This window comes from Aquarana catesbeiana, linkage group LG03 (genome assembly GCF_042186555.1).
Source record: "Aquarana catesbeiana isolate 2022-GZ linkage group LG03, ASM4218655v1, whole genome shotgun sequence".
Classification (NCBI taxonomy): Eukaryota; Metazoa; Chordata; class Amphibia; order Anura; family Ranidae; genus Aquarana; species Aquarana catesbeiana.
This window is the reverse complement of record NC_133326.1, coordinates 193,861,155-193,888,528: the sequence shown is the minus strand read 5'-3', so window position 1 is coordinate 193,888,528 and position 27,374 is coordinate 193,861,155. Positions and strand designations below refer to the sequence as shown.

At 41.3% G+C, this 27,374-nt stretch overlaps 1 protein-coding gene across 4 annotated transcripts in view; it reads left to right on the top strand.

Moving 5' to 3' along the window:
• Positions 1–27,374, top strand: part of LRRK2 (leucine rich repeat kinase 2) — a 546,702-nt gene that overhangs the window by 323,947 nt on the left and 195,381 nt on the right. For all 4 annotated transcript variants that reach the window (XM_073619682.1, XM_073619683.1, XM_073619681.1 and 1 more), the window contains 7 exons: positions 3–253; positions 744–892; positions 8,266–8,359; positions 12,969–13,158; positions 13,238–13,419; positions 17,160–17,389; positions 20,790–20,917. In XM_073619682.1, the coding sequence (XP_073475783.1) occupies positions 3–253; positions 744–892; positions 8,266–8,359; positions 12,969–13,158; positions 13,238–13,419; positions 17,160–17,389; positions 20,790–20,917 (1,224 nt within the window). The remainder of the gene's footprint in view (positions 1–2; positions 254–743; positions 893–8,265; positions 8,360–12,968; positions 13,159–13,237; positions 13,420–17,159; positions 17,390–20,789; positions 20,918–27,374) is intronic.

Genomic DNA, 27,374 nt, shown 5'->3' with positions numbered 1-27,374 from the left:
AGGTTTTAAAGTCTTTGACCTACTTGGATTTGCGTAATAATGGCTTCAAATCGTTCCCTACCTGTGTTCTGGAGATGAGCAGTATTGCATTCCTTGACATATCAAGAAATGAAATTGGTCCTTCCTTTGACTTGAACACAAGTGCCATTTGTCTGACCTTGAAGCATCTTAACCTTTCTTATAACCAGCTGAAAAGTTTTCCTGTTTGTTTAGGAACTGTTACTCAAAGGCTTGAAGAGCTAGTGCTTGAAGGGTAAGATGTTTCTCAGATGAGTTTAGAACAAAGGTTTACTTTTTGCATTAGAAAACTGTTCTGTTTTACACGTTAACTGTCAACCCAAAATGTAGGTAATATTATCTGTCTACTTCATCATAACCATTGTGATTTTACATTGGCGCCCTGAAAATGTGTTTCCACAGTAACTGAACAGCGTTGTGTTTTAATTTTTTCATCAAGCTTTTCTTGTTTCCAAACATGTTTTGCAAATAGTATTGCTCTTTTAGCTCATTCTGACTCTTACACTGTTCTTCTCCCTGATGGTCACAAAAAGCAGTTGCTGTTCTGAATTTTACTGTTTGTTTTTTTTTTTTTTTTTTGGTAGAGTTCTAGTTGATAGTTCTTTTAACACACACATGAATTCAGGGCCTTTGCTAGTGATGGGCTTCATGTCTTTTTTATTAAATATTTTTTTTATATGTGAATTATTTGCTATACTCTATAATGTTTTTTTTTTTTTTAACAGAAACAACATTTCTGAAATCTGTATGCCACTCTGCTTGCCTGAGCTACGATCTCTGAATTTGAATAAAAACATAATATCTTCACTTTCCTATGATTTTCTCCATGACTGTGCAAAGCTAGAAGTCTTTTGTGCTGCAACAAATCAGCTCGGTAAGTGTTACCATTTTGTATTCTTAGTCAATGTTCTATCTATTTATACAGTATTTAAGTTGCAGAGGTGGCAATGTTTACATGCATACAATAATCAATGCTTTAAATGGGATTTTCCAGTTACTGTATAAATGTAAGGGCTTACCTAGGTTGGAGTCCATGGAGCAGAGATGTACGCTCACCCTTGCAAATACACACAGCAACAAGGATATAAGCTACCTGGGCTGTGAATCTGTGCACGGGGGCTTGACAGGAATAGCCAAGGGATAGTCGAGGTAAAGCCGTAGTCAGGGATTCCAGAAGTCAGGATAATGATAAACTAAGCCAGGGTCTGAAGCCGGGGTCAGTCTTGGAAGTCTGCAACAGGAAATAGGAGCACAGGAACCCTTGGCAAACACGAGAAAATGAACTGACCAAGCCCTCAGAGTGAGACAGTGTTTTAAACCCAGCTGATTAACTGATTCAGGAGTGACAGGTACTGATTGCAAGAAAAGATCCAGAGAAAAGCCCTCAGTACTTCCTACAGAACTAGGCTTGGCTGGAAAGCAGACAGAATTAAGAACTGAGGAGTGGCTCAGAGGCAAAGCAACAGGAGCACCTAAACAGGTAGTCATGAGTTCAATACCTCCTCGAGCCACCCAGGGCGTGACCACGCCTGGCCATCTGCAGGGCACGGTAGGGACCGTGACAATAGATCCTCAATATTGATGCATCTTTGGAGGTTACATACAAACACAGTCAATACATTACATAATGTCAAGCATATACTGTATTTTACAGCCAAAGCATCATATAGTGGCAAATTTATATACAGTGGAACCTTGGTTTACGAGTAACGCGGTTAACAAGTGTTTCGAAAGACGAGAAACTTTTTTTAAAAATTCTGACTAGGTTTATGAGTGTTGTCTCGTAAAACGAGCAGAATTCAAGCTAATGGGTGGTGCAGTACCGCATTTGGCCAGAGGTGCGGGGGCGCCGGGGACACTCGGAACAGTTCAGATCTTTTCGGAAATACTTGGAATGACTCGGAAATACTTTCCTAGCTGTCCCTGAATATTTCCGAGGCTCTCCGGCGCCCCCCCACCTCTGGCCACATGTGGTATTGCATGTAATGTAAGTGAATGCGGAACAAATTATCTTAGTTTCCATTGACTTCTATGGGGAAACTCATTTTGATATGCGACTGCTTTGGATTACAAGCATTCTCCTGGAACGGATTATGCTCGTAATCCTAGGTTCCACTGTAGTTGTTGTTATAAAACAATATGCAATAATATTCTTTACTCAGGATTAATTTTAATTGAGGTGCAATAGTATTGTGCAGTAAGTGTTTTTCATTGATTTATGTTAATATTATAATGCATTTTAATTCATATTCATAATTTCTCCCTTTAGCATATTGGATTTTCAGCATCTCTAATGATTGAAACTGAGAATTTAATGTTCCTATCTGTGAAATTGTTTTTAGGTTATTTTTGTGAGTAACTTTACACTTATCTGGTTTGTGTTTCTGTTGGATATCTTTTTTTTAAAGGATGACATTGGGTTTACATCCACTTTAAAGTGATTGTAAAGGCAGAAGGTTTTTCATCCTAATGCATTCTTTACACTAATATAAAAAACCTTCTGTGTTTCCACAGCCCCTCTCAGCCTACCCTAATACTTACCTCAGCCCTATCTAGATCCAGCGGAGCTGTAGGATTGCCTCAGCTGAAGGGGACTCCCCTCCATATTGGCTCCCGCTGCTGTCAACCAAAGTAAGTCAGCCAATGAGGAGAGAAAGGGACAGGGCCGGACCTCAGCTCCATGTCTAAATAGACAGAGGAAGCTGTGGCTCAGCTCGGATGTTCCCGTAGCAAGCTGCTTGCTGTGGGGGCACTCAACAGGAGGGAGGGGCCAGGAGCACCAAGAGGGACCCGAGAAAAGGAGGATCCAGGCTGCTCTGTGCAAATCCACTGCACAGGACAGGTAAGTATAACGTGTTTTTTTTTATTAAAAAAAAACAAAACAGACTTTACAATCCCTTTTAATTTTGCCCTGGTTATGGTTGGGGGCCAGCAGAAATGCATTAGGTGTGTTTGTATGTAAACTCCAATGATGAATCAAAATAATAGGTTTCTGTTTAAAAGTGCTGTTGTAAGCACTGATATTTGGAGCTAGTGGATTGTGCATCTTTGAAGATGCAAACTGCTAGAACTCATTGCTAATAGGTTTTGCTTTCTTTAAAGCTGAACTCCAGGCAACGTTTTTTACATAGTTGGAGCTATCTTTCCTGCCGATGACTTTGTATTTCTGTTCAACCTGAGATTTACACGGCCCTTCCACACAGCAGAGCCAGCCTGGTGACCTGACTTTTTTCTGTTGTAGTTGCAGCCAAGAGCTAGGGTCTTATATAGCCTAATAGAGATAGGTCACCTTCCTGCCCCCAGCCTGTGCCTTGGCCATAAAGATGCAGCAACAGATTGTTGTCGCCATCTTTCTACTCTCTCCTCCTATAAGCTTGGTCCTTGTTAGCACATGTAAAATTGGAAACTGGCAAACAAAGCTATTAGTCAGCCATTATAGCCCCTCTCACTCCCATCATGCTTCAGTTTTTTTTTTTTCTAGGAAGAATGGATATCTTTTCTCCTCTCACTTCACTTGGCTTTTTTCCTTTTTATCAAGATATGTTATCCTCTAATAAAATTTCTTGTTAGCTGCAGAGCCAAGGTTTCTTATTGGCTGATTCTTGGCACTGCCTAAGGCAGACCATAGAGGGAGAGAATTTCTTTCCTGCAACTGCAGGTAGCAGGAAAGTGATTATTGCTAGAGACTAGAATACTAACAGATATATCTATAAAAAATATTAATTATTATTACTAAAATGTTAAAAAATTAAAAATGTATGTTGTAATGGATATAGAGCATTTGGGTATTTTAAACCCGTATTAAGTGATGCTTCTAACAAGTTGCAGGTAGCAGTTTGTTGCCCCTCCCTTTTGGCTTGCCCACTGCGACTCCAATATCCACCAAGGTTCTAGCGTTCCTTATTGGACTTCTGGACAAGGAAATCCACCCTGCACAAAGTCTACCATCACACTTGTAAGGATTAAAGTGACCCTAAACAGTGGTATAAAAAAAAAAAAAAAAAATCAAGTTTGTATTCTTAACTCAAAAAAGTACCTTCTATTGCTCATAGTCTTCTCCAAATTCCTTCCTTTTATTTATTTTTTTGCTGCTGTGATCTGACTTCCTGTTGGAGGGTGTCTACATTTGTTTTCCATGGTCACACTTTACGTAGGAACTTAACCACTCTTTTTTGCACACTTCTGAGATGGACTAGGGACTGTGGAGATTGGATTTGTAGTGTTAGAGCAGTGCAAATGACTGCAGCGAATATGGCACTACTTTTAAACAAAGAAAAAAGGAAGTGAGGGGCAGAGTTTTGAAAGCTTATTGAGGACCTCACACGGAGGCAGAAAAACACATTAGGAAATGATTTCGTAAAAAAAATTGATTAATGAACATTAAGTAGTGGATTTGTGTGCGTTATTTATGGAGAATAACAGTATGGTTTCACTTGGGGCAAGCCTAGGAAGGTTCATCCCAGGAAATAATCCTTAGGATTCATCCTGACCTTCCTACAATCAGTCTGAATCAACATTTGTCCTTGAATACTATTATGCATGCTGGTAGATTACCAGGCTCAATTGAGTGTGCCAAAGATGTTTGCCCCCCCTCCTGAGTGCTTTAAGTCCCCAAAGAGAAAAGGCTCTTGAGCTTTTCAGCATCAAGCATCTGTTTCCCAGATTTCCAAGGCTGTCACTTGGTCTTCCGTTCACATGCTGTCTAAGCTTTACTGGGTGGATGTTCAGACCTCACTTGATGCCACTTTTAGACAGAAGGTCCCTCAGGCGGTTTTGTGCTGCAAACTGCCCCCAGTTGTAGTCTGTGGTTTTGTGGGCTTGTTAGCATTTGCTGCGTTGCCAAACCCTTAGTTAAACTGCTTTAGTTGTCTCCTGCATCTCAGAATGCTTCAGAGAGTGTGTCTCTAATGAACAATAAAGAAAACATTTTTTGGAGTTCACTAGTGGCACAGGCCCTGCCCCTCCCTGTCTTACTAATTCACCATGAGTGGAAGGGGTTATACTGTCTTATTAACAGCGTTGTTTGCCAATATCAAATTCTCCTGAAGGTAGCAGTATAACCCATATTTGGAATCCTTCTAACCCTGTTTCCCCTAATAAATTCCAAGAAAATTTTTTTTACGAGAAGTCAAAAAGCCTTATTTTGTCCACTATACCAGTGTCCTGATTTATGGCCATATTCTGCTTTTTAAATGTACACTCTTATTGCACAGTAGCTTGAGAAATAAGTTGATGTACATCTTTGCAAAAGTAATAACTTTAACTTTCTGCTTGCTATAGATGACAGACCTCTCCTTTTTTGATTACAGTTTTATTTTACAGTCGTCGATTACAGTCATCCTCCATCTGACCGGAGACCTGAACAAAGCCGGTGTCGGCTTTGATCGAGTCTTGGATCTAGTAACACGGAAGCGACATCGCAATGTAACTTCCAGTTTACTAGAACTTTAGAGGCGCCAGATTAAAAAAAAAAAATATCAGTATTCAAAACAGCCAAACTTGAAGTTTTGAATGTTTTTAAGTACAAAGGAGGGATTTGGGGTCTTATAGACCCCCGATCCCTCCAAAAATATTCCTGATACGTGACTATTATTGTCACAAGGATTGTTTACATTCCTTGTGACAGCAATAAAAGATATCAAGAATTTTTTTTTTTTTTTTTTTAAGGGACAGTGTAAAAAATAAATTAAAATAAAAAAAATAATAAAAAATTTAAAGTGCCCCATCCCTCCGTGCTCGTGCGCAGAAAGAACGCATACGTAAGTCGCGCCCACAAATGTAAACAGTGTTCAAACCACACATGTGAGGTATTGCCATGACTGTTAGAGCATGAGCAATTATTCTTGCACTAGATTTCCTCTGTAACTCTAAACTAGTATCTGTTAAAAAATTTTTAAAGCGTCGCCTATAGAAATTATTTAAGTACCGGGGTTTGAATGTTGGTATCTATTTACTCGTAACATGATCCTTCACATTGTACGAAAAAATTGGGCTAACTTTTCTGTCTGTTTTTTTTTTTTTTTTTTTGTTTCTTTTTAATTAATGAAAGTGTATTTATTCCAAAAAAAATTGCCACGCAAATACAGTGTGACATAAAATATTGCAACGACAGCCATTTTATTTTTTAGGGTCTCTGCTATTATCTATCTATCTATCATTATCTATCTATCTATCTATCTATCTATCTATCTATCTATCTATCTATCTATCTATCGGTATATCTATCTATCGGTATATCTATATATGTGTATATAAAATCTCTAAATCTCTCACTGTGCAAGGGGTGAGATGCACTAAACGATCCAATCGTGCCAGCAATCTAGTCCTTCCCACGGACCGATATGTAGAAACAAAAGTCAGGGATTGCTGCACAAGAAAATTTATTTCTGTAGAATAAATTACATGAATTCAAAAGACATCAAACAGGCACCAGATGCAGCTGGCTGCGACGTTTTGGGCTTCGACAGATAATGCCCTTTCTCACAATCATATGTCTGCAACTGGTCACATACGTCACATAGTATACAGTAGGTGACCGCGATATTGTGTCAATCTCGCCGCTGGCTCGCTCATCGGGAAAGGAAAACTGTGTTTTTTCCTTTCATGATGAGCGACAAGCATTGCTGACAGCTGTCTTGTATGAATCATGAGGGGGAACGCCGTGCCAAATTTTAAACAAAAAAATGGCATGGGTTCCCCCCCAGGGGCATACCAGGCCCTTGGGTCTGGTATGGAATTTAAGGGGAACTCCCTACGCCGAAAAAACGACGTGGGGCTCCCCCCAAAATCCATACCAGACCCTTACCCAAGCACGCAGGCCGGCCGGTCAGGAAAGGGGGTGGGGGATGAGCGAGCGCCCCCCCCGAACCGTACCAGGCTGCATGCCCTCAACATGGGGGGTGGGCACTTTGGGGCAGGGGGGCGCCCTGCGGCCCCCCTACCTTAAAGCACCTTGTCCCCATGTTGATGAGGACAAGGGCCTCTTCCCGACAACCCTGGCTGTTGGTTGTCGGGGTCTTATCGGGCAGAGGGCTTATCGAAATCCGGGAGCCCCCTTTAATAAGGGGGGCCCACAGATCCTGGCCCCCCTCCTTATGTGAATGAGTATGGGGTACATCGTACCCCTACCCGTTCACCTGGGGGAAAAAGTGTCAATAAAAAAACACACTACACGGGTAGTAGATTATTAGGCAGCTCCGGGGGTTCTTCTTCCGACTTCTGCGCTCTCTGGCCTCTTCTCCCGGTGTGCAGTTCTGCTCCCGATCTCTGGTTCTTCTGCCGGGCAACTCCGCTATCTGCTGCTCTTTTGCTACCAGTGGCCCGGTGTTCTCCGTCGTCTTGTTCCCTCTTCTCTTCTTCCGATGTTGACACAGCGCTCTCTCCCGCTGTAATACTGTGTGTGAGGTGCGCGACGACTTATATAGGCATGGGGCGGGGTCACCAGGTGATGTCACAGTCCCATCATGCCCCGGGTTTGGGTTTAGTGAGGAGACAAGCACACCTAGGGCCAATTGGTCGCTCCAACCACTTGGAACAATTAAATTGATGAGTTGAGAACATGTTATTAGATGTGAATTAGTTGATTCCAGCTTAATCAAATGTGGTAATTAATGATTTTTGCATATATACTGTGTGATGTATGTGACCAGTTGCAGACATATGATTGTGAGAAAGGGCGTTATCTGTCGAAGCCCGAAACGTTGCAGCCAGCTGCATCTGGTGCCTGTTTGATGTCTTTTGAATTCATGTAATTTATTCTACAGAAATACATTTTCTTGTGCAGCAATCCCTGCCTTTTGATATATATATATATATATATATATATATATAATATATATATATATATATATATATATATATAATGTGTGTGTGTGCTTGGGGATTCTAAGTAATTCTCTAGCAAAAAATACTGATTTTAACTTGTAAGCAACAAGGAAAAGGTCCGTTCCTTAAGTAGTTAATCACCTTTGTCGTTGTTAAGTGGATTGTTTCCCCCATGTAAATTGATATGTTCTGCTGGAAAGCTTGTGTTGTGAAAAACAGACCTGCTGGCTGGATCACCAGATGAAAATAGAAGAAAGAAAGTCTAAAAAGGAAACTGATACAGCTAACACATATAAGAATTGTACGCTGCAATATAATATTTACTTTTTATATTGTAATTTTTCCATGCATTCACTTTGGTATGCTATTAGTACTTATTTTTAACTGCTTATGCATAACCTGTAAGTTTATTTTTTATTTCAGCTGATCTGCCCTGTATGCCTTCGAAATTAACTACATTAAGGTTATCTCATAATAAATTTGCAGTTGTACCCAAAGAGATCCTTCAGCTTTCACAGTAAGTTTGTAGTTTTGAAACTGAACAATTGCATTTTAGTAAATCTTAAACATTTAAATTGAATAATACATGAATTCATGTTGAAGATGTGCCTTATGTTTTCATGTTTAAAGTTTATCACTAAGCAAAAACTTATCTTAATTATACAGTACAGGACACTAGACTTGTTATCTAGGAAGGTTATGTGAAGGCTATCTTCAGGTGATTGGACACTAGCAAAAAACTTGCTAGGGCTGCCCTCGTAAACTCATATAACCCTACCCACTTGGATGATCTCTTCTCCTTTGAAGAAGAATTTTCCTTTTTAGCCATTCGTTTTTTTTTTTAAACTTATCAAGATCTAATTGCTCTAGGCCATCTAGCAGTTTCTGGATTGGTACCTCGGTACCTCTCAATATTTTACTTTTGGGAGACTACCATCAACCCACTGTGTAGGGCTGGCCTGCAATGTTTGCTTTGGGTACTGGATCCTGTGATAGGGGCTCACCGTAACATGAAGTGAATGGATGTAGTTTAGCTGCAGGGTTCTATACAGGTCCAGGGCTGTGGTCCATATCTATAGTTCCCACACCCTAAAGACCTCTTCAGGGTATTCCAAATATGACAGGTGAAGCCTGAAACCCCTAATGGGCCCAGTGATGTGAGAAAAGTAAGACGGGGTTTCCTTCTTTTTAGGACCGGTACCTGACTGAAAGGTGCAACTTCACCTTTAACCACTAGTACTGACTATTATCTTATTAGCTAATTATAATTACCTTATCATCGACCGATTCCGTTGCTTTCCCCCAAATATCTCTATGCATAGGGGATAGCGTATATAAATAATTGACACATAATTGACACGGTGCTTCATGCACTGTTCCGATTTATTATGGGTCAGACAGGGTGTAAAGTTGAAATGAAAGGTGGGCGTTACCATCTTCCACCAATAAGGGGTATATGTTCATATGGCACATTTCCCTTTAACCACTTCCTGACCGCCGCACGACGATGTACGTCCTAAGTTTGAACGGGGATAACGTTGTTATGGCAGCAGCTAGCTGCCATAACCCCGGTATCCCCGTTTTCGTGCGGCGGCCGGCTTTCAGATAAAAGTGGTCCCTGCGGAGGATTCGCTGCGAGATCACTTTTATCGGTGGCGGGAGAGGGGGCCCCCCCTCCCGCCGCGATCCGGTGCCCTCCGCCGCTTACCGGAGCCGTCGGTAGTGGCGGAGGCGATCGCATCCTGCTCTCTGGTGTGTCTGGAGACAAGTGAGGTCAAGATGGCGCTCACTCGTCTCCATGACACTGCTGGGCGGAAGCGACGTTTTTTCAAATGTCATTTTTCGAAATGACTTTTTTTTTTTTTTTTTTTTTATATTGCATTTTAGTGTAAATATGAGATCTGAGGTCTTTTTGACCCCAGATCTCATATTTAAGAGGTCCTGCCATGCTTTTTTCTATTACAAGGGATGTTTACATTCCTTGTAATAGGAATAAAAGTGACACAATTTTTTTTTTTTAAACAGTGTAAAAATAAATAAAATATTGTAAAATAAATAATAAAAATAAAAAAAAAAATTTTAAAACCCCCCTGTCCCGACGAGCTCGCGCGCAGAAGCGAACGCATACGCGAGTAGCGCCCGCATATGAAAACGGTGGTCAAACCACACATGTGAGGTATCACAGCGACCGGTAGAGCGAGAGCAATAATTCTAGCCGTAGACCTCCTCTGTAGCGCAAAATATGCAACCTGTAAAATTTTTTAAACGTCGCCTATGGAGATTTTTGAGGGTAAAAGTTTGACGCCATTCCACGAGCGGGCGCAATTTTCAAGCATGACATGTTGGGTATCAATTTACTTGGCGTAACATTATATTTCACAATATAAAAACAAATTGGGATAACTTTACTGTTGTTTTATTTTTTTATTCAAAAAAGTGAATTTTTTCCAAAAAAAGTGCGCTTATAAGACCGCTGCGCAAATACGGTGCAAAAAAAAGTATTGCAATGACCGCCATTGTATTCTCTAGGGTGTTAGAAGAAAAACCATATATAATGTTTGGGGGTTCTAAGTAATTTTCTAGCAGAAAAACCTGTTTTAAACATGTAAACACCTAAAATCCAAAACGAGGCTGGTCCTTAAGTGGTTAACATACATACAATCATAGTCATTAACTCTTTATCTAGGCAAACCCATTATGTCACATTATGTTATATCACATTATATTATGTCACGTTATATCAAGGGTAGGCAACCTCGGCCCTCCAGCTGTTTTGAATCTACAAGTCCCATGAGACATTGCAAGACCCTAACAGTCACAGGCATTACTCCTAGAGGCAGAGACATGATGGGATTTGTAGTTTCACCACAGCTGGAGGGCTGAGGTTGCCTACCCCTGTATTATATTATGTCACCCAGACAGATATAACTGCAGACCATCTCATGACACACACGTAACTTCTCTATGTCTGGTTTCAACTTCGACACAAGTTCACTTATAAAACAACAATAAGTTCACTTAATCAGCAAAATGCTAACTTTAAAGGCGCAGTCGAGTATTAGGTTGCAAAACACAATACAAACATAAGGGGGGCTTTTTCCATGACCCTTTCACTGACTATTAATGTCTTGCACATTGAACAGGAGAATGTGAGGTATTACTTCATTAACTTTCTTCACTTGCTTAGACAACCTGAAGTACTTAAAGTGTTACTAAACCCGCAACAGTGAAATCAGTCTGTATATACATTAAAGCATGCTTGTTATACTCACTGTGGAACCTAAGAGGTTAATCATCTGCCTTGTGTGAAAAGGCTATTTGATTTTGTTTTCTCTGATCCTCCCCTTCTTCCACTGTCTCCAGTCTGTCTGCTGATAGCACAGTGCCTTGGGGCACTCTGCACATGCTCACTTTGGTGTGTATTGCTAGAAAGTAGTTTTTTTTTTTTTTTTGGGAGGGTGCATGTGATCAGCACAGGGCCAATCAGCACTGTCCAGACAGAGGGTCAGGATTCATGCAGCCTCATAGGACAGTCAGAGGAGAATGAAAACTCCTCCTACGCTTAAACCAGTGCTCGGCCAGACACTGATAGAAGTCACAAGATTGCTATATACTGCTGATGAGAAAAGGAATTTAGAAGTTTATATTTAATAAAATAATTGTATTTCCATGTTCTGTGTACTGTGGAAGACCAGATATAGTGAATGCAGGGTCCTGGGTTTAGTAACCCTTTAATACACAATGCTTCTAATACGTTAGATCACATATCTAATGGAAAAAACACAAATTCTTTATTATGGGCAACAAGCCAGACTCTTTACTGGTGAACAAACTGCAAGACCCAGATAGTTCTTCCAAATCTTTTAATCTTAAAACACCTGGAGGGGTCCCATTCAGCACTCCTATAAAAGTCATTTGAAGACGTTCAACCTGCTTAAAGAGGAAGTAAACTCTTCCATTCTGATGCTGTTTTTCAATTAGTCCATAATATTAAGTAAATATCAAACTATAGCCATTATAATTCAGCCCAAATCGCATGTTACTGTTTTAAGAAACTTTAAAAAAAATCATGTTTCCAGGGGTAATTCAGTGCCATCTTAGGTATTGTTTTCTGAGTCCACAGTAGAGTGTATTTCCGCCCTTTCATGTAGCTTTTCCTGTACTGTTAACCAAGACTCCTTCTCGATCCAACATTTCTATGGCAACCATTCTCCACGGTCATAGCTGACTTTTTACCCCCACAGTATTTACTTGTGCCGATCATCTAATGTTTGCCTGTGTCAGTGTTATCTGCAGCAGGTGATAACACTGCAGTATGCAGTCCGCATATGGTCACATGGGGTGTAAGAGGAAACTCTGAATAATTCTACAGTCTTGTGGGATTTGAGTGTTGTGCCGCAGGGAGTCCTGTCAGTGGACAGACAAGCACACATAGCGTGCCGTGAATCAGGGGAGAAATGAGTGTGGTACTTAGATGTTATAAACACGTTGTTCATTGTTCCAATCTTGACTCAGATGGAAATTTCACACTTTGCTGCCATCCTGAGACTGGGGTGGTCTGGACAAACTGCAACTGTAAACAAACGGGGTGCACCAACCTAGTGCATTATTCTTAGGCATCCTTTATTGATCAAATCAAAGTGTTTATAATAAAATCACAAACTAACCTGTGTACAAGCTCATCAGAACAAATCTAGATACAGAACGCGAGAATTCCTGCATACCCTCTCAACACATCACAAGGAGGAGATGTACAGGTCTGGAAGACTAACTCATTTCAAGGGACATGCCCCCCTCCTCAGAGCCCAAGTCTGGTGCGCCTTCTGCTTGTTTATGGCTCCAGATCTTCTAAATTTAGATATATTTATAAGATGCATTCAGAGTAGCTTTAGGTAGGTCCATATTCAGAAATCTAGCAGAAGTCCTCCTTTGTAAACCAGACCTGATCTAAACTCTTAACCCATATCTTCACATCTGCCCAAAAATGCATTAAAGTTATGTTTATAATTGTGCTTTGCAGGGACATTGCTGTTAAAAATGTGGTAAGCTGAGTTTGCTATATTTCATCTTTTATGTGATAAATGCCAAATAAAATCTTTTTTTTTTCCTTTTACATTTGATTGAAGCTTGCGAACAGTGGATTTAAGCAACAATATTATAGAAAATCTACCAAGCCCATTAGAGTGGGCTTCATTGAATTTACGGGAAGTTATCTTGAACTACAATCAGATTTCCATCTTGAATCTGGACTGCAAAAATCCAAGTAGATGGTCAAGGCTGGAGAAACTGCAGCTGTCTCACAATAAACTCAAAGAGGTAAAATGTGTTGCAAAATGGTGATGTTTTTTGTCATTATTTAAGCCATCTTTGATTATTTTATGTCATTCTCTTCCAGATCCCCCCTGAAATTGGATTTCTTATAAACATCACATGCTTTGATGTGAGCCACAATCCAGACTTGAGATCATTTCCAGATGAAATGGGAAAGCTTACTAAAGCTTGGGATCTTTCGCTAGAGGGTTTAAATCTAGACTTTGACTTGAAACATATAGGCTGCAAGGCCAAAGACCTAATTAGGTATTTTCCATCCACTTTCAGATTACTATTATTTTTTTCTTGTAATAATGTAACAAATATACAGTATCTCTCTCATCTAAATGGCACATTTGATGCTGCAAAGGATACAGTACAGTGGTCATATTTTAGGCTTCATTCACACGTCTGTATTAAAGGCTAAGTTCACCCTTAGGAGCATGTTACACGTTACACCCATTTTTAGGGTGTAACTTGCTCCTAGTGACTCACCTACCGCTGCCAGCACTTTGTGACAGCGGGCTTGGAAATCTTCTCCCCGTATCCGCTGTCACAATTTGCAAACAGCCTGGCCGTGTGGGGCTCCGATGGCACTGATTAGGCTGCATTGATGGGCACTGACCCTTATTTTGCTTCACAGTTCTTTATCTAAAAAAACATTTTTTCCTGAATCTTCCCTCTTAAAGTGAAGGTGCGTGTTATATGCCTGTGCGTGTTATACGCCGATAAATACGGTATATCAAATAACACGCCCAAGCTCATCCTTAATCCTGAGCGGCGCTCTGGGATTTGTTGGGGGCCACAAAAGATAGCACTATATATATATATATATATATATATATATATATATATATATATATATATATATATATATATACATATCTATCCAAGTAACACACCCAAGCTCATCTCTTCACCACACACAGCTACAAAGGCAAGATAATTCTTGTTGGGCAGTGTATTAGTGCTCGAACTAACACACTTATGCCCTGTACACACGGTCGGACATTGATCGGACATTCCGACAACAAAATGCATGGATTTTTTCCGATGGATGTTGGCTCAAACTTGTCTTGCATACACACGGTCACACAAAGTTGTCGGAAAATCCGATCGTTCTAAATGCGATGACGTAAAACACGTACGTCGGGACTATAAACGGGGCAGTAGCCAACAGCTTTCGTCTCTTAATTTATTCTGAGCATGCGTGGCACTTTGTGCGTCGGATTTGTGTACAGACGATCGGAATTTCCAACAACGGATTTTGTTGTTGGAAAATTTTATAGCAAGCTCTCAAACTTTGTGTGCTGGAAATTCCGATGGAAAATGTGTGATGGAGCCTGCACACGGTCGGAATTTCCGACAACAAGGTCCTATCACACATTTTCCGTCGGAAAGTCCGACCGTCTGTACAGAGCATTAGACCGAATTTTAATGGTTCTAAGAATGTCGGACAAAATGGTCGTGCCTCACGCATGTTCACTTCATCAAATCTGGCCTTCTTTGAAAAAAGTTTGAAAACCCCTGCTTTAAAGGCTGCTTTTTTTTTCTTCCTTTTTTACCTGCAAAAAGATGTGCGTGTATTATTTATTTATTATAAGGTGAACTTTTCCTTTAAGGCCGTATACATAATCAGAAAATCGGAAGTAAAGTTTCATCCTATGAACGATCTGCTGATTTTCTGATCGTTGGTATGGTGCTTTCGACAGCCGATTCCGAATTTTCGGATGACAAAAACTGGATGTGCCAGGCTATGCTATGTCGTATGTGTACACAATGTCCGATTTTCGTTTAATTAGTGCAGTTCTTGTCTAAAAAAAAAAGGGCAAGACTACGCATGCTCAGAAAGGAAATAACTCGTACAAAACAGTTCAATTTTTACATCACTTCTGAAGTTGAGTTCTGTCGTACGAGAATTTTCGTATGTTGAGTAACCTCTTCACTTTCGATATGAGACTAGCATGCGACAAAAAAATGGACGAAAATTTGTCCGATAATCTGATTGTGTGTACCCGGCTTTAAGATACTCATATCTAAGCTGGAACTTAGTGCCAGGAAAATAAAGTGTAAAAAATGTTCGTTTTGTCCCCAAATTGCGTGGTTTTATGTGATTTTATAGGTGAATGACATTTAGAAGCTTATAAGAGTAAACTCATTCTATTGTGCAGAATATTAAATTATTTTATCCACTAGAATTAATTTACATGAGTACGTGGACCTTTTATGCATAAATTATGCCAGTAAGCTTCTCTCTGAATGCAGGTTTGGTTTATTGTTTTGTCCCTAAACACTAGTCTAAAATACAAATCCAAGGTATAAAAAAAAAAAAAAAAAAAAAGCCTTTTAAAACCAGAGTTTTTTCTGCCTTTGATTGAGGCTTTCCTCATGTAAATTGCGTTTTAGCTGCCTACTCACATTTTGTGATAATCCAGAGAAAACGATCTGTAGCGGTACTTGTCATATGAGGTCTTGGAGACCAATAAAATGTCATGTTTCATAAAGAAATTTCATGTTTTAGTACTTTGGGTTTCATACCTCCCTTTCCTCTAGCAGAAAAATTATAAAATGTAAGTGGTCCCATATTCTTTAAAGGACTAAAAGAAAAAAAATGATGATAGAATTGCAACCCCAGATATTTACTAATTTAAAGTGTCACTAAACCCACATCCATGAAAACTATCACTACATGCTTTATTATATGCTGTTCATACTCGCTGAATCACTATGAGATTCGTTTTCTGTATTTTGCAAAAAAACTGGTTGATCCTGCTGCTCTCTATCTCCACCTTCTGTCCAAGTCCCTAAGCATCTAGGGATTTTGCAAAGCAGTGTTTGTAGCTCTGCACATGCTCAGTTTTCAGTAAATTTCTATGCTAAGCATTTCCTTCCTATCACATCTGAGCAGCCCATGTAACTATAGAATCACACATGTGGGCGTATCGTATACATAGTGGTAAATGACAGCCCACTCCCTCCTTCCCTCCTCTATGCTCACTAACCAACTAAACACAATGGGGGTAGGATGTTACATCTTGATTGATGGAGTCTTCACCTCCCTCTTATTCTAAGACACAGGCTGGAGGGCTTGACACAGCCTGTAACTGGCAGAATTCCACCCACACCGTGTTTTTGCCAAAAATACTTTTGTATGACAGTTTAAAACCATTTATTGTTATTAATTATTTATTTTTACTCTGTATTCCAAAGGCTGTTTTTTTATTTATTTTTTTTGAACATGTGACCAGCAGCAGAGGACTTGAAGCTCCCCCTGCTTATTTTTCCCTGCAGATAGGCTGAGAAAGAGCTGGGTCATGTGACAGCTGTATATTTATTAGGAAAAAGCTACTTAGATATTTTTTTTTTATTAAAATAATTACAGTGTCATCATTCACATGCAGAAATAGAAGGGACAATGTTAATTAAACATTGTGTGTTTAGTATCACTTTAAAGTGACATCTGTTTCAGAGATTGTCTTGCAAAATTAAATGTGTGTTCATTTTAAAAAAGTATTTATAAAGCTTTATTTTATTAAAAGGAATGATTGCTGTGTGCATGCGAGACAAACAGATTGCAAGACATGATAGATTTCAATTAAGAAAGTCAGCCAGTTCCTGCTCACTTGTTGACTGCTAGTGCAAATAAAGATGTTCTTTCTCTGAGAAAGAGAAGGGCTGTGTTACTTCTCTGCGTAATTTAGCTGCATAAGATCTCATGCACACAGGGCTTACAAAGAACTGCTTTTACAGGTGTTTGACTATTTTTTTCAGCCCGTGAAAGCACCTTTATGCTAGCCTATGTGGCAATGCACATATAGGCGTTTACAGACGGAGGAAAAAAATATCTCCAGTGCGTTAAGGAAAGCGCTTTTGAGCAGAAAAAAATGCTTAATTCACCCCTATTCTCTAGTCATTTCCTAATTAGGCTACCTAATGCATAACAGCAAATAATACAGTGCATAATAAATACATTCTGCCATGTTTGTAAATTTTTCACTTGATTTTAGATTTCTTCAGCAACGCTTGAAAAAGGCAGGTCCTTACAATCGTATGAAACTTTTGATCATGGGAAACACAGGATGTGGCAAAACGACACTAGTTCAGCAATTAATGAAAGAGAAGCGCCCAGGAAAAGGACATGAAAAGGCCACTATTGGAATTGATGTAAAGGATTGGCCCATTTTGATCAGAGGAAAAGTTAAAAAGGAAATCACACTGAATGTGTGGGACTTTGCAGGTACTATGATTTTTTTTTTTTTCTCCAAGATTCTATTTACCTTGTTCAAATTGATGGAAAGCACAATAAGTCACAAAATGCATCAAAGAGAAGTCCCCCAAGCGAGGAGGAGTAGTATAGTATAGTGAGATAATGCAAAGGTAGGAACACAGCCCTTTGTAACAAAACATCAAGAACAGCAAGGCATAAAAAGTCATCATAAGGTTACTTGTGTGAGTGAGTTTGAGGACACTCAAGAAATTATTGATAAATTAAATCCAGGAGCCGATAAAATTCCTATAAGCAGAGGCTAGTTACCAAGGGTTCCAGTCTGAATTGCCCCGAGATCAACAAACAAACAGTTATCTGAGAGTCCTCAAAACAGACGAAGGGTAAATACCAGGAGCATTTGGAGGCTTGAACTTAGGGGGATTGAAGTTGGAGGGGAGTGTCTGGCTTCTGCATGATGGTTTGATAAATTAGTTCAAGCTGGGAAGTTCACATACAGAAAAGAAGATCTGAAAGGTGGAGGAAGAAGAGAGGAAATGGGGTGAAAGGAAGAAGAGTAAAGGAGCATCAGAAGTTGATGCTATAAAACCATGGCTTTTCAACATAAAGGTGAGTCTAGTTTTAACCACTTAAGGACCAGCCTCGTTTTGGATTTTAGGTGTTTACATGTTTAAAACAGGTTTTTCTGCTAGAAAATTACTTAGAACCCCCAAACATTATATATGGTTTTTCTACTAACACCCTAGAGAATACAATGGCGGTCATTGCAATACTTTTTTTTGCACCGTATTTGCGCAGCAGTCTTATAAGGGCACTTTTTTTTGGAAAAAATTCACTTTTTTGAATAAAAAAATAAAACAACAGTAAAGTTAGCCCAATTTTTTTTAATATTGTGAAATATAATGTTACGCCAAGTAAATTGATACCCAACATGTCATGCTTGAAAATTGCGCCCGCTCGTGGAATGGCGTCAAACTTTTACCCTCAAAAATCTCCATAGGCGACGTTTAAAAAATTCTACAGGTTGCATATTTTGCGCTACAGAGGAGGTCTAGGGCTAGAATTATTGCTCTCGCTCTACCGGTCGCTGTGATACCTCACATGTGTGGTTTGACCACCGTTTTCATATGCGGGCGCTACTCGCGTATGCGTTCGCTTCTGCGCGCGAGCTCGTCGGGACAGGGGGGTTTTAAAAATTTTTTTTTTTTATTTTTATTATTTATTTTAAAATATTTTATTTATTTTTACACTGTTTAAAAAAAAAAAAAAATTGTTTCACTTTTATTCCTATTACAAGGAATGTAAACATCCCTTGTAATAGAAAAAAGCATGGCAGGACCTCTTAAATATGAGATCTGGGGTCAAAAAGACCTCAGATCTCATATTTACACTAAAATGCAATAAAAAAAAAAAAAGTCATTTAGAAAAATGACATTTGAAAAAATATGCCTTTAGGAGGCGTGGACGGAAGTGACGTTTTGACGTCGCTTCCGCCCAGCAGTATCTTGGAGACGAGTGAGCGCCATCTTGGCCTCACTTGTCTCCTGACACACAACGGAAGAGGACGCGATCGCCTCCGCCGCTACCGACGGCTCCGGTAAGCGGTGGAGGGCACCGGATCGCGGCGGGAGGGGGGGGCCCCTCTCCCGCCACCGATAAAAGTGATCTCGCGGCGAATCCGCCGCAGGGACCACTTTTATCTGAAAGCCGGCCGCCGCACGAAAACAGGGATACCGGGGTTATGGCAGCTAGCTGCTGCCATAACAACGATATCCCCGTTCAAACTTAGGACGTATATAGTCGTGCGGCGGTCGGGAAGTGGTTAACAAATGTTGTATTCATTTAGAAAGAATGAAAAAAAGTTTACATTGACTGGCAAAATAAACCCAATCTAACAAAATGTGTGCTTTTTGCTGCCTTAATGTTGGCCAAAGCATGAAAAAATTTAATTACATGGAACTTCACTCAAAACTCAAACCCATCCCCCCACCCCCCAACCTCCCTTAACACCCCCCCCCCCCCCCATGCCCATTGCCCACCTAGTATTCCATCAATATATTCATAAATAGTGAACACTTACCCACAATCAAGGCCTATGGTTTGCACCTGGTGATGTGGAATATATTTTGTTAGGTAGGTAGAGAGGTTCCCATTATGTCATTCCTCAGAACAGCATGGAGTAAAATAGCTGCTGATCTGACTCCTATAATGAGGGCCATTAAGTAGGGCAAGGGGGCGGGGAAAACCACCTGGCGCTGCTGAGACCTGAGTGGTGTCCTGCACTCACATTTGGCGTCAGGGCGCCATGCCAATACAGTAAACAGCAGCACGATTACAGCCCAGGTGATATTAGAGACCTTGTGCTCCTCCACCTTGCGTTTGAGGACGGTTTAGGTCTGGAGTCATGCTTGGCCAGTCCATCACCTTTACCCTCCGCTTCTTTAGCAAGGCAGTGGTAGTCTTGGAGGTGTGTTTGGGATCGTTATCATGTTGGAATACTGCCCTGCGGCCCAGTCTCTGAAGGGAGGGGGTCATGCTCTGCTTCATTATGTTACAGTACATGTTGGCATTCATGGTTCCCTCAATGAACTGTAGCTCCCCAGTGCTGGCAGCACTCGTGCAGCCCCAGACCATGACACTCCCACCACCATGCCTGACTGTAGCCAAGACACACTTGTCTTTGTACTCCTCACCTGGTTGCTGCTACACACGCTTGAGACACCATCTTAACCAAATAAGTTTATCTTGGTCTCAGACCACAGGACACGGTTCTAGTATTCCATGTCCTTAGTCTGCTTTTTTTCAGCAAACTGTCTTGTGCATCATCTTTAGAAGAGGCTTCCTTCTGGGATGACAGCCATGCAGATCAATTTGATGCAGTGTGCGGCTTGTGGTCTGAGCACTGACAGGCTGACCCCCCCCCACCCCTTTCCAGGGTGGGCGATTATGGGGGGAAGTTATAGTTCGCCCTTTCCAGAGTTATCTGACCATGCTGTAGCTGTTTTTCTGCTATGGCCCCATCGGCAAGTGGTTAAATAGAGTAATAAATATTGTAAGCATTTATTAAAATAAAATATGAGAAATAGGATTAAAGAAAGCCATGCTAAGACCTGACACTACAGCATTATGATTAATTCCAATAAAGGTGTGAAAAATAGATTTTACTTCTCAGATATATTTGGAAATTATATTCTAGAAGTCACTTTCATTCTATTATTCCTGAATGTTGCCAAGATTTAAAATCTTTGGTTATAAATATTAAAACTTCTGATGCTCTCACACTAAAAAATCTTTTTCCATGGAGACAATCATATTCTAAAATATGTCAGTATTACAGTACTTGTTTGCTTTTTTGATTGGTAGGTTATGGCAGAATAAGTCTGGTCTAATGTTTTTCTATGTTTGGTTACAGGTCAAGAGGAGTTTTACAGTACTCACCCACATTTTATGACGCCACGTGCTTTATATCTTGTGGTTTATGATCTCAGTAAAGGAGCATCAGAAGTTGATGCTATAAAACCATGGCTTTTCAACATAAAGGTGAGTCTAGTTTTAACAATTGTTGTATTCATTTAGAAAGAATGAAAAAAAGTTTACGTTGACTGGCAAAATAAACAAAATCTAACAAAATGTGTGCTTTTTGCTGTCTTAATGTTGGCCAAAGCATGTAAAAATTTAATTACATGGAACCTCACTCAAAACTCAAACCCATCCCCCCACCCCCCAACCTGCAATTGAATGTCCGCTTTTGTTTGGGGGGAGGGGATACTTTCTTTTTTTTTTTTTTTTTGTCAGTACCTGTTCCAACTTTAATTCACATCTAGGCAAGAATGATGTTTCTCCTCCTGCTTCCCCCCCTCTCACCCATAACCTTCTGGGACACGTTACACGTTCAAGGAGGCTGCAGGATCAGTCTCACTGTACCGCGTGATAGGGAAGCTGGCTGTGATTCATCAGCAAGTCACAGCCATATATATTTAGAGCCCCCCACCCCAAAGCTCCTTGTCCCCATGTTGATGGGGACAAGGGTCTCTTCCCGACAACCCTGGCTGTTGGTTGTCGCGGTCTTTGGCAGGGGGCTTATCGGAATCTGGTCTTATAGACCCCAGATCTCTATATAAAGAGGACCTGTCGCTCCTTATTTCTCCATGGACTTAAATATACGAAAGGGTATATACAAAGGGGCATGCCAAAAAAATATAGAGTTTAGGAACCAGTATAATTTTTACTAAGTTAAAGCAGTTGTATACCCGCGTTTTTTTTTTTTTGTTTTTTTTTCCTATACCTGCAAGGGAAAAGGCATAATGAGCTAGTATGCACTGCATACTAGCTCATTATGAGATACTTACCTTAGAACGAGGCGCCGGGATCTCATCCTGTCCATGCCAAGGGAGCTGACATCTCCCCTCGGTGTGTCTTCCGGGTACTGCGGCTCCGGCGCTGTGAGTGGCCGGAGCTGCGCGGGAGACTTCAGTCCGGCAAGCTCCGGAGTTTGCCGGGCTGTCAGCCGAGAATCCCCTGTGCGCATGCGCCGCTGCAGTCAGCGGCTCATTGCGAGGGGAATATCTCCTAAACCGTACAGGTTTAGGAGATATTTTTTTTACCTACAGGTAAGCCTTATTATAGGCTTACCTGTAGGTAAAAGTTAACAAAAAATGTATACAACCACTTTAATGCGTCCCATGACTCCTAGAGGAAGTCGAGACCACACCTGTGTTTTGGATTTGTGTTTTGACTCTATGTTAAAGTGATCGTAAAGTCTACGTTATTTTTGCACAGAGCAGCCCCGATCCTCCTCTTCTCGGGTCCCCCTTTGCTACTCCTGGCTGCTCCCTTCTATCGAGTGCCTCCTCAGCCAGCAGCTTTCTATGGGTGTACCGGAGCCGAGTCAGAGCTTCTTGTTTTCATTCAGACTCTGACTTTGACAGCCGGGGGAACCAATGGCACCGCTGCTGTGTCTCAGCCAATCAAGAGGAGTGTCCCGGACGGCTTAGACATTCGTGGACATCTCTGGCGAGAGAACGGGCTCAGGTAAGTATTAGGGGGTGCTGGGGGGGCTGCTACACACAAAAGGTTTTTTATCCTAATGCATAGAATGCATTAACCTGCCTGGCGGTAATCCCGAGTGTGGCTCGGGGTTAATTTTCAGTACCAAAAGCGGTAACTCTGAGCCACACTTGGGATTACATCATGGTATCCCTGTATTGTTACTTACCTTATCCCTACAATCCCCCAATGTCCTCACGTTGTGTCCTCCGGCGGATGCCGGCATCCCTCTTCCAGCTTCTTTTCCCTGCAAGCACTGCAATGCAAGTGGGGCAGAACCAGGCAGGAAATTCAAAAAGTTCAAAACAACATACACCCAATACATTGTAATCTGTTTACATTACTGTATCAAACCATTTCACCTCAGTTTTGTCCCTAGTGCTTTGTCCAGTGCCCTGCCTGCACTTTTACCATTCTTTCTGCCTGGAAACTTGAGAACATCCATGGCAACTAAAAAGCGTCCCTTTAGGTCAAAAGCAGTTTAAGACCAGCTAGAAAACCGCGATAGTGAATTAAAATCACTTGCAGAATTAAGCGATAGTGATTCATGGGGAAATTCATCATCAAACACTGAAAATGACGACAGCGACGATTCTGTGACTGAGCTCAGTGATATGCGACCTTGGTGCTCTATTGACTGTGGTATGGATCAGGCAGCGCCCCCAAAATTCCCATTTACTGGAGCATCTGGTATGAAAGTAGACATTAAACATGACAACCCCTTGGCATACATTCAATTATTTCTGACCGATGAGGTTATTGAAAAAAATAGTTACTGAGACAAACCGGTACAAAGAACAACAATTAGCTACTACACATCGGAAGTTTCCAAGAAGCACAAAGTGGGAACCAGTGACCAAAGATGACATTTGGAAATTTCTGGGCCTAATAATACTTCAGGGAGTGGTGGGGAAACCCCAGCAGAAGTGTTATTGAACAACTAATTACTTGCCACTCCATTCTTTGGCACGGTCATGGCAGAGTACAGTTTTTCCCTCATCATGAAATATTTACACTTCAAAAACAACAAAGAATTTGATGAAACTACTCATCCTGCACCAAGACTAAAGAAAATTTGGTATCTCAAATGATTCTAAAGAATTTCCAACGGAGACATGTGCCAGAAAGAGATATCAGCATAGATGAAAGTCTAATGGCCTACAAGGGAAGGCTCAGCTGGGTACAATACATTGCATCAAAGAGAGCACGATTTGGTGTAAAATCCTACATGCTATGCGAATCATCAACTGGCTGTATTTGGAATTCAATCATATACACTGGAAAAGGAACAAAATTCTATCCAAAATACAGCAACTATGGAATGGCAACATCTTTGGTTCTTTCACTCAGTTGCTGAATCAGGGATATTGCGTAACAACCTACAACTTTTATATGTCTCCTGAACTTTGAGTTTCTTCTGCAAAACAAAACAGATGCCTATAGAACCGTTAGGGCTAACCGGCGTGACATGCCATCAATGTTTGGCAATAAGAAGCTGAAGACTGAGAAATGGTTGCCTGGCAGAAAGGCAAAACGATGGCATGACCAGAAAGATGTGTGCCTAATGAGTACAGTTCCTAATACCTCCACAGTTCTGGTACACACGAAAGGTGGGAAAGAAATAATGAAGCCACAAGTAGTGGTAGACCACCGTAATACCATGGGAGGTATTGACAGAACCGACCAAGCAATGACATTCTACCCAGCAATGAGGAAACAGCAAAAGAAGTACTATAAGTAGATCTTCAGGCATTTTCTTGAGCAATGATGGTGGAATGCCTACATTCTGCTAAAATAAAAGTGACAAGCCTGTGATTCATTCTGATTTCATTTGGAAAGTTGCCAAACGTATCTTTGTAAACCACCACACACCATCAATGGCTGTGAATAGAGCTGGACGTCATGCTGTTGGCGTTATCAACCCAGAACACCTGACTGGTCGTCACTTCATGGACTACATCCCACCAACCGAGAGCAAGTCACCACCTACAAGGATGTACGTGGTTTGTTGCTCAAAGCGAGATGACAGTGGAAAGAAAATCAGAAAGGAAACCAGGTTCCATTGTCCTGATTGTGACGTCGGACTTTGTGCAGTCCCATGTTTCAAAATGTTTCATACCCGGGATGTTTACTAAACCAATATGCAGTGTCTACTATTACAGTGACTAGTAATATTGCACCCTTGTTTGGATATATTTTCAGTGTTTTTAGTTTGATTACATTATTGAATACATTTTTTTTATTATATTATTATTTTTTATAATTATTATATTATAATTTATGATTTCATGTTTCAAACTTTATCATACCCGGGATGTCTACTAGACTCTTGTTTGAACAGATTTAAGTTAGTTATTCCTAAGAATTACAGGCCTACAATATAAAACAACAAATTTCCATGCAAAACAATGTACCGCTTTGACATTCAAAAATACTGACATAATCAGACCGCCAGAGAGGTTAAGATAAAACAAAAAACCTTCTGCCTTTACAACTCCTTTAAGCCTAATGTAATCTTCCAGGGCCCGGGAGATCTGAATTACCAGGTATTTGATCTGGCTAGCTAGTACCAGAGGCCTGCTCAACATTGGGAGCTCCAATATCCAGGGAACGTATTTGGGATCCTCAGATTGTTTAATTAGGTGCAAAGCTGCCTGCAATAAGGGACCCTCATCCTCCAGATACAATAACATATCTGCATAGAGACTGATGGTTTCAACTAGTTGACCTGAGCGGAGTCCTCTAATATCAGGGTGTGCTTGCCAGTAGTTCTGTGGCCATTTCATAGTGCAACAGGGATATTGGGCACCCCTGCCTTGTACCCCTGGTTAGAGGAAAAAGTTCGGAGACCCTACGGTTGACTTGAATCCGAGGTACAGGAGCTTGGTATAAAAGCTTAAAGCAGAACTCTGGCCAAATTTTTTTTTCCATGTCCCTGTTGCTGATCTCCTACCTTTACCAAGGTTCTTCTGAGCTCTGTAGTTCCTCTGTGATAGGCTGCTGAACTTTCTGAAAAAACGTTATTGCCTGCTGACTTCCTGTTTGTAGGACCACTGGCTTCTATGCCTCTCCTCAGCTCAGCCAGCAGTCTGAAATGCCCAGTTGTAGTCCTCTGTAAAGCCGAGCAGGAAGGAAGCAGACATGTATTGGGCAGAGGAGGTCACACAGCCCCCTGTCTGTGCCGCCAATGGAGGAGGTGTCCTCCTTCTCCTCTCTCCTCCTCCTCCTCCTCCCTACCAGTCGCCTCCCCCCCGCCACCACCCTCCTGCTATCTCTGTGCAGAGCGGGATTATCATCAGTAATCAGTTGTATGACACAGCGGGGATCTCCCGCAGTGTCAGGTATACGAACGCCGCTCGCTGATCTCCCGCCCCCCATCGTTATTTGCACAGTGCGCTGTCAATCATAATAATGATGGGGACAGGAGATTAGCGAGCCGCGTTCTCGTATACTATACCTGACCCTGCGGGAGATCAAGTAATTACTGAGGATAATCCCGCTCAGCCCTGGTCGGCCCTGACATGATGGTAAATGGTGGTCCCTGACATGATGGTAAATGGTGGTCCCTGACATGGAGGTGACATGGTGGTCCCTGACATGGAGGTGACATGGTGGTCTCTGACATTCGTCACTGGTGGTCCCTGACATTCGTCACTGGTGGTCCCTGACATTCGGCACGGGTGGTCCCTGACATTCGGCACGGGTGGTCCCTGACAAGCGGCACTGGTGGTCCCTGACAAGCAGCACTGGTGGTCCCTGACATGGTGGTCCCTCACATGGTGGTCCCTGACATTCGGCACTGGTGGTCCCTGACAAGCAGCACTGGTGGTCCCTGACAAGGTGGTCCCCGACATTCAGCACTGGTGGTCCCTGACATGGTGGTCCCTGACATGCGGCACTGGTGGTCCCTGACATGGTCCCTGAGAAGCGGCACTGGTTGTCCCTGACAAGCAGCACTGGTGGTCCCTGACAAGTGGCACTTAGTAGTCTCTGACATGGTGGTCCCTGACATTCGGCGCTGGTGGTCCCTGACATTAGGCACTGGTGGACACTGATAAGCTGCACTGGTTTGCATTTATATTAAATGCATTCAATTTATTAATTTAATTTAAATGTATTTATTAAATGCATTCAATTAATATTATATTAATATACATTTATATTAAAATGCTTTGCATTTACAGGGCTGTAACCTATCATAGCGTGTGTTATGTATGGCTTGCTGACTGCAAAATGAGGGGTGTGATTTCTGTTGAAGTGGGAAAGTTCACATTTACATGTTCTAGCCTAGTGTACCTCCCACATTTACTCTCATCCCAAATATTCATGGAAAATGTAGGCTGATTACAGTTATGCCCCGTACACACGGTCGGACATTGATCGGACATTCCAATAACAAAATCCTAGAATTTTTTCCGACGGATGTTGGCTCAAACTTGTCTTGCATACACACGGTCATATAAAGTTGTCGGAAAATCCGATCATTTTGAACGCGGTGACGTTAAACACGTACGTCGGGACTATAAATGGGGCAGTAGCCAACAGCTTTCATCTCTTTATTTATTCTGAGCATGCGTAGCACTTTGTGCGTCGGATTTGTGTACACATGATCGGAAATTCCGACAACGGATTTTGTTGTCGGAAAATTTTATAGCCTGCTCTCAAACTTTTTGTGTCGGAAAATCCAAAGGAAAATGTGTGATGGAGCCTACACACGGTCGGAATTTCCGGCAACAGGGTTCCATCACACATTTTCCGTCTGAAAATCCGACCGTGTGTACGGGGCATTAGAGAGAGATCCTCCCTGCCAGAAACGATGAAGCATTTTTTAAATTAGAAAACTGACTTCCTTAAAATTCAATCAGACATATTTCTTAAACGATAAGAAATTTCACAAATGTAGTAACTGTTTAGTGTTGTGTGTGTGTGTGGGGGGGGGGTAATATGTGGG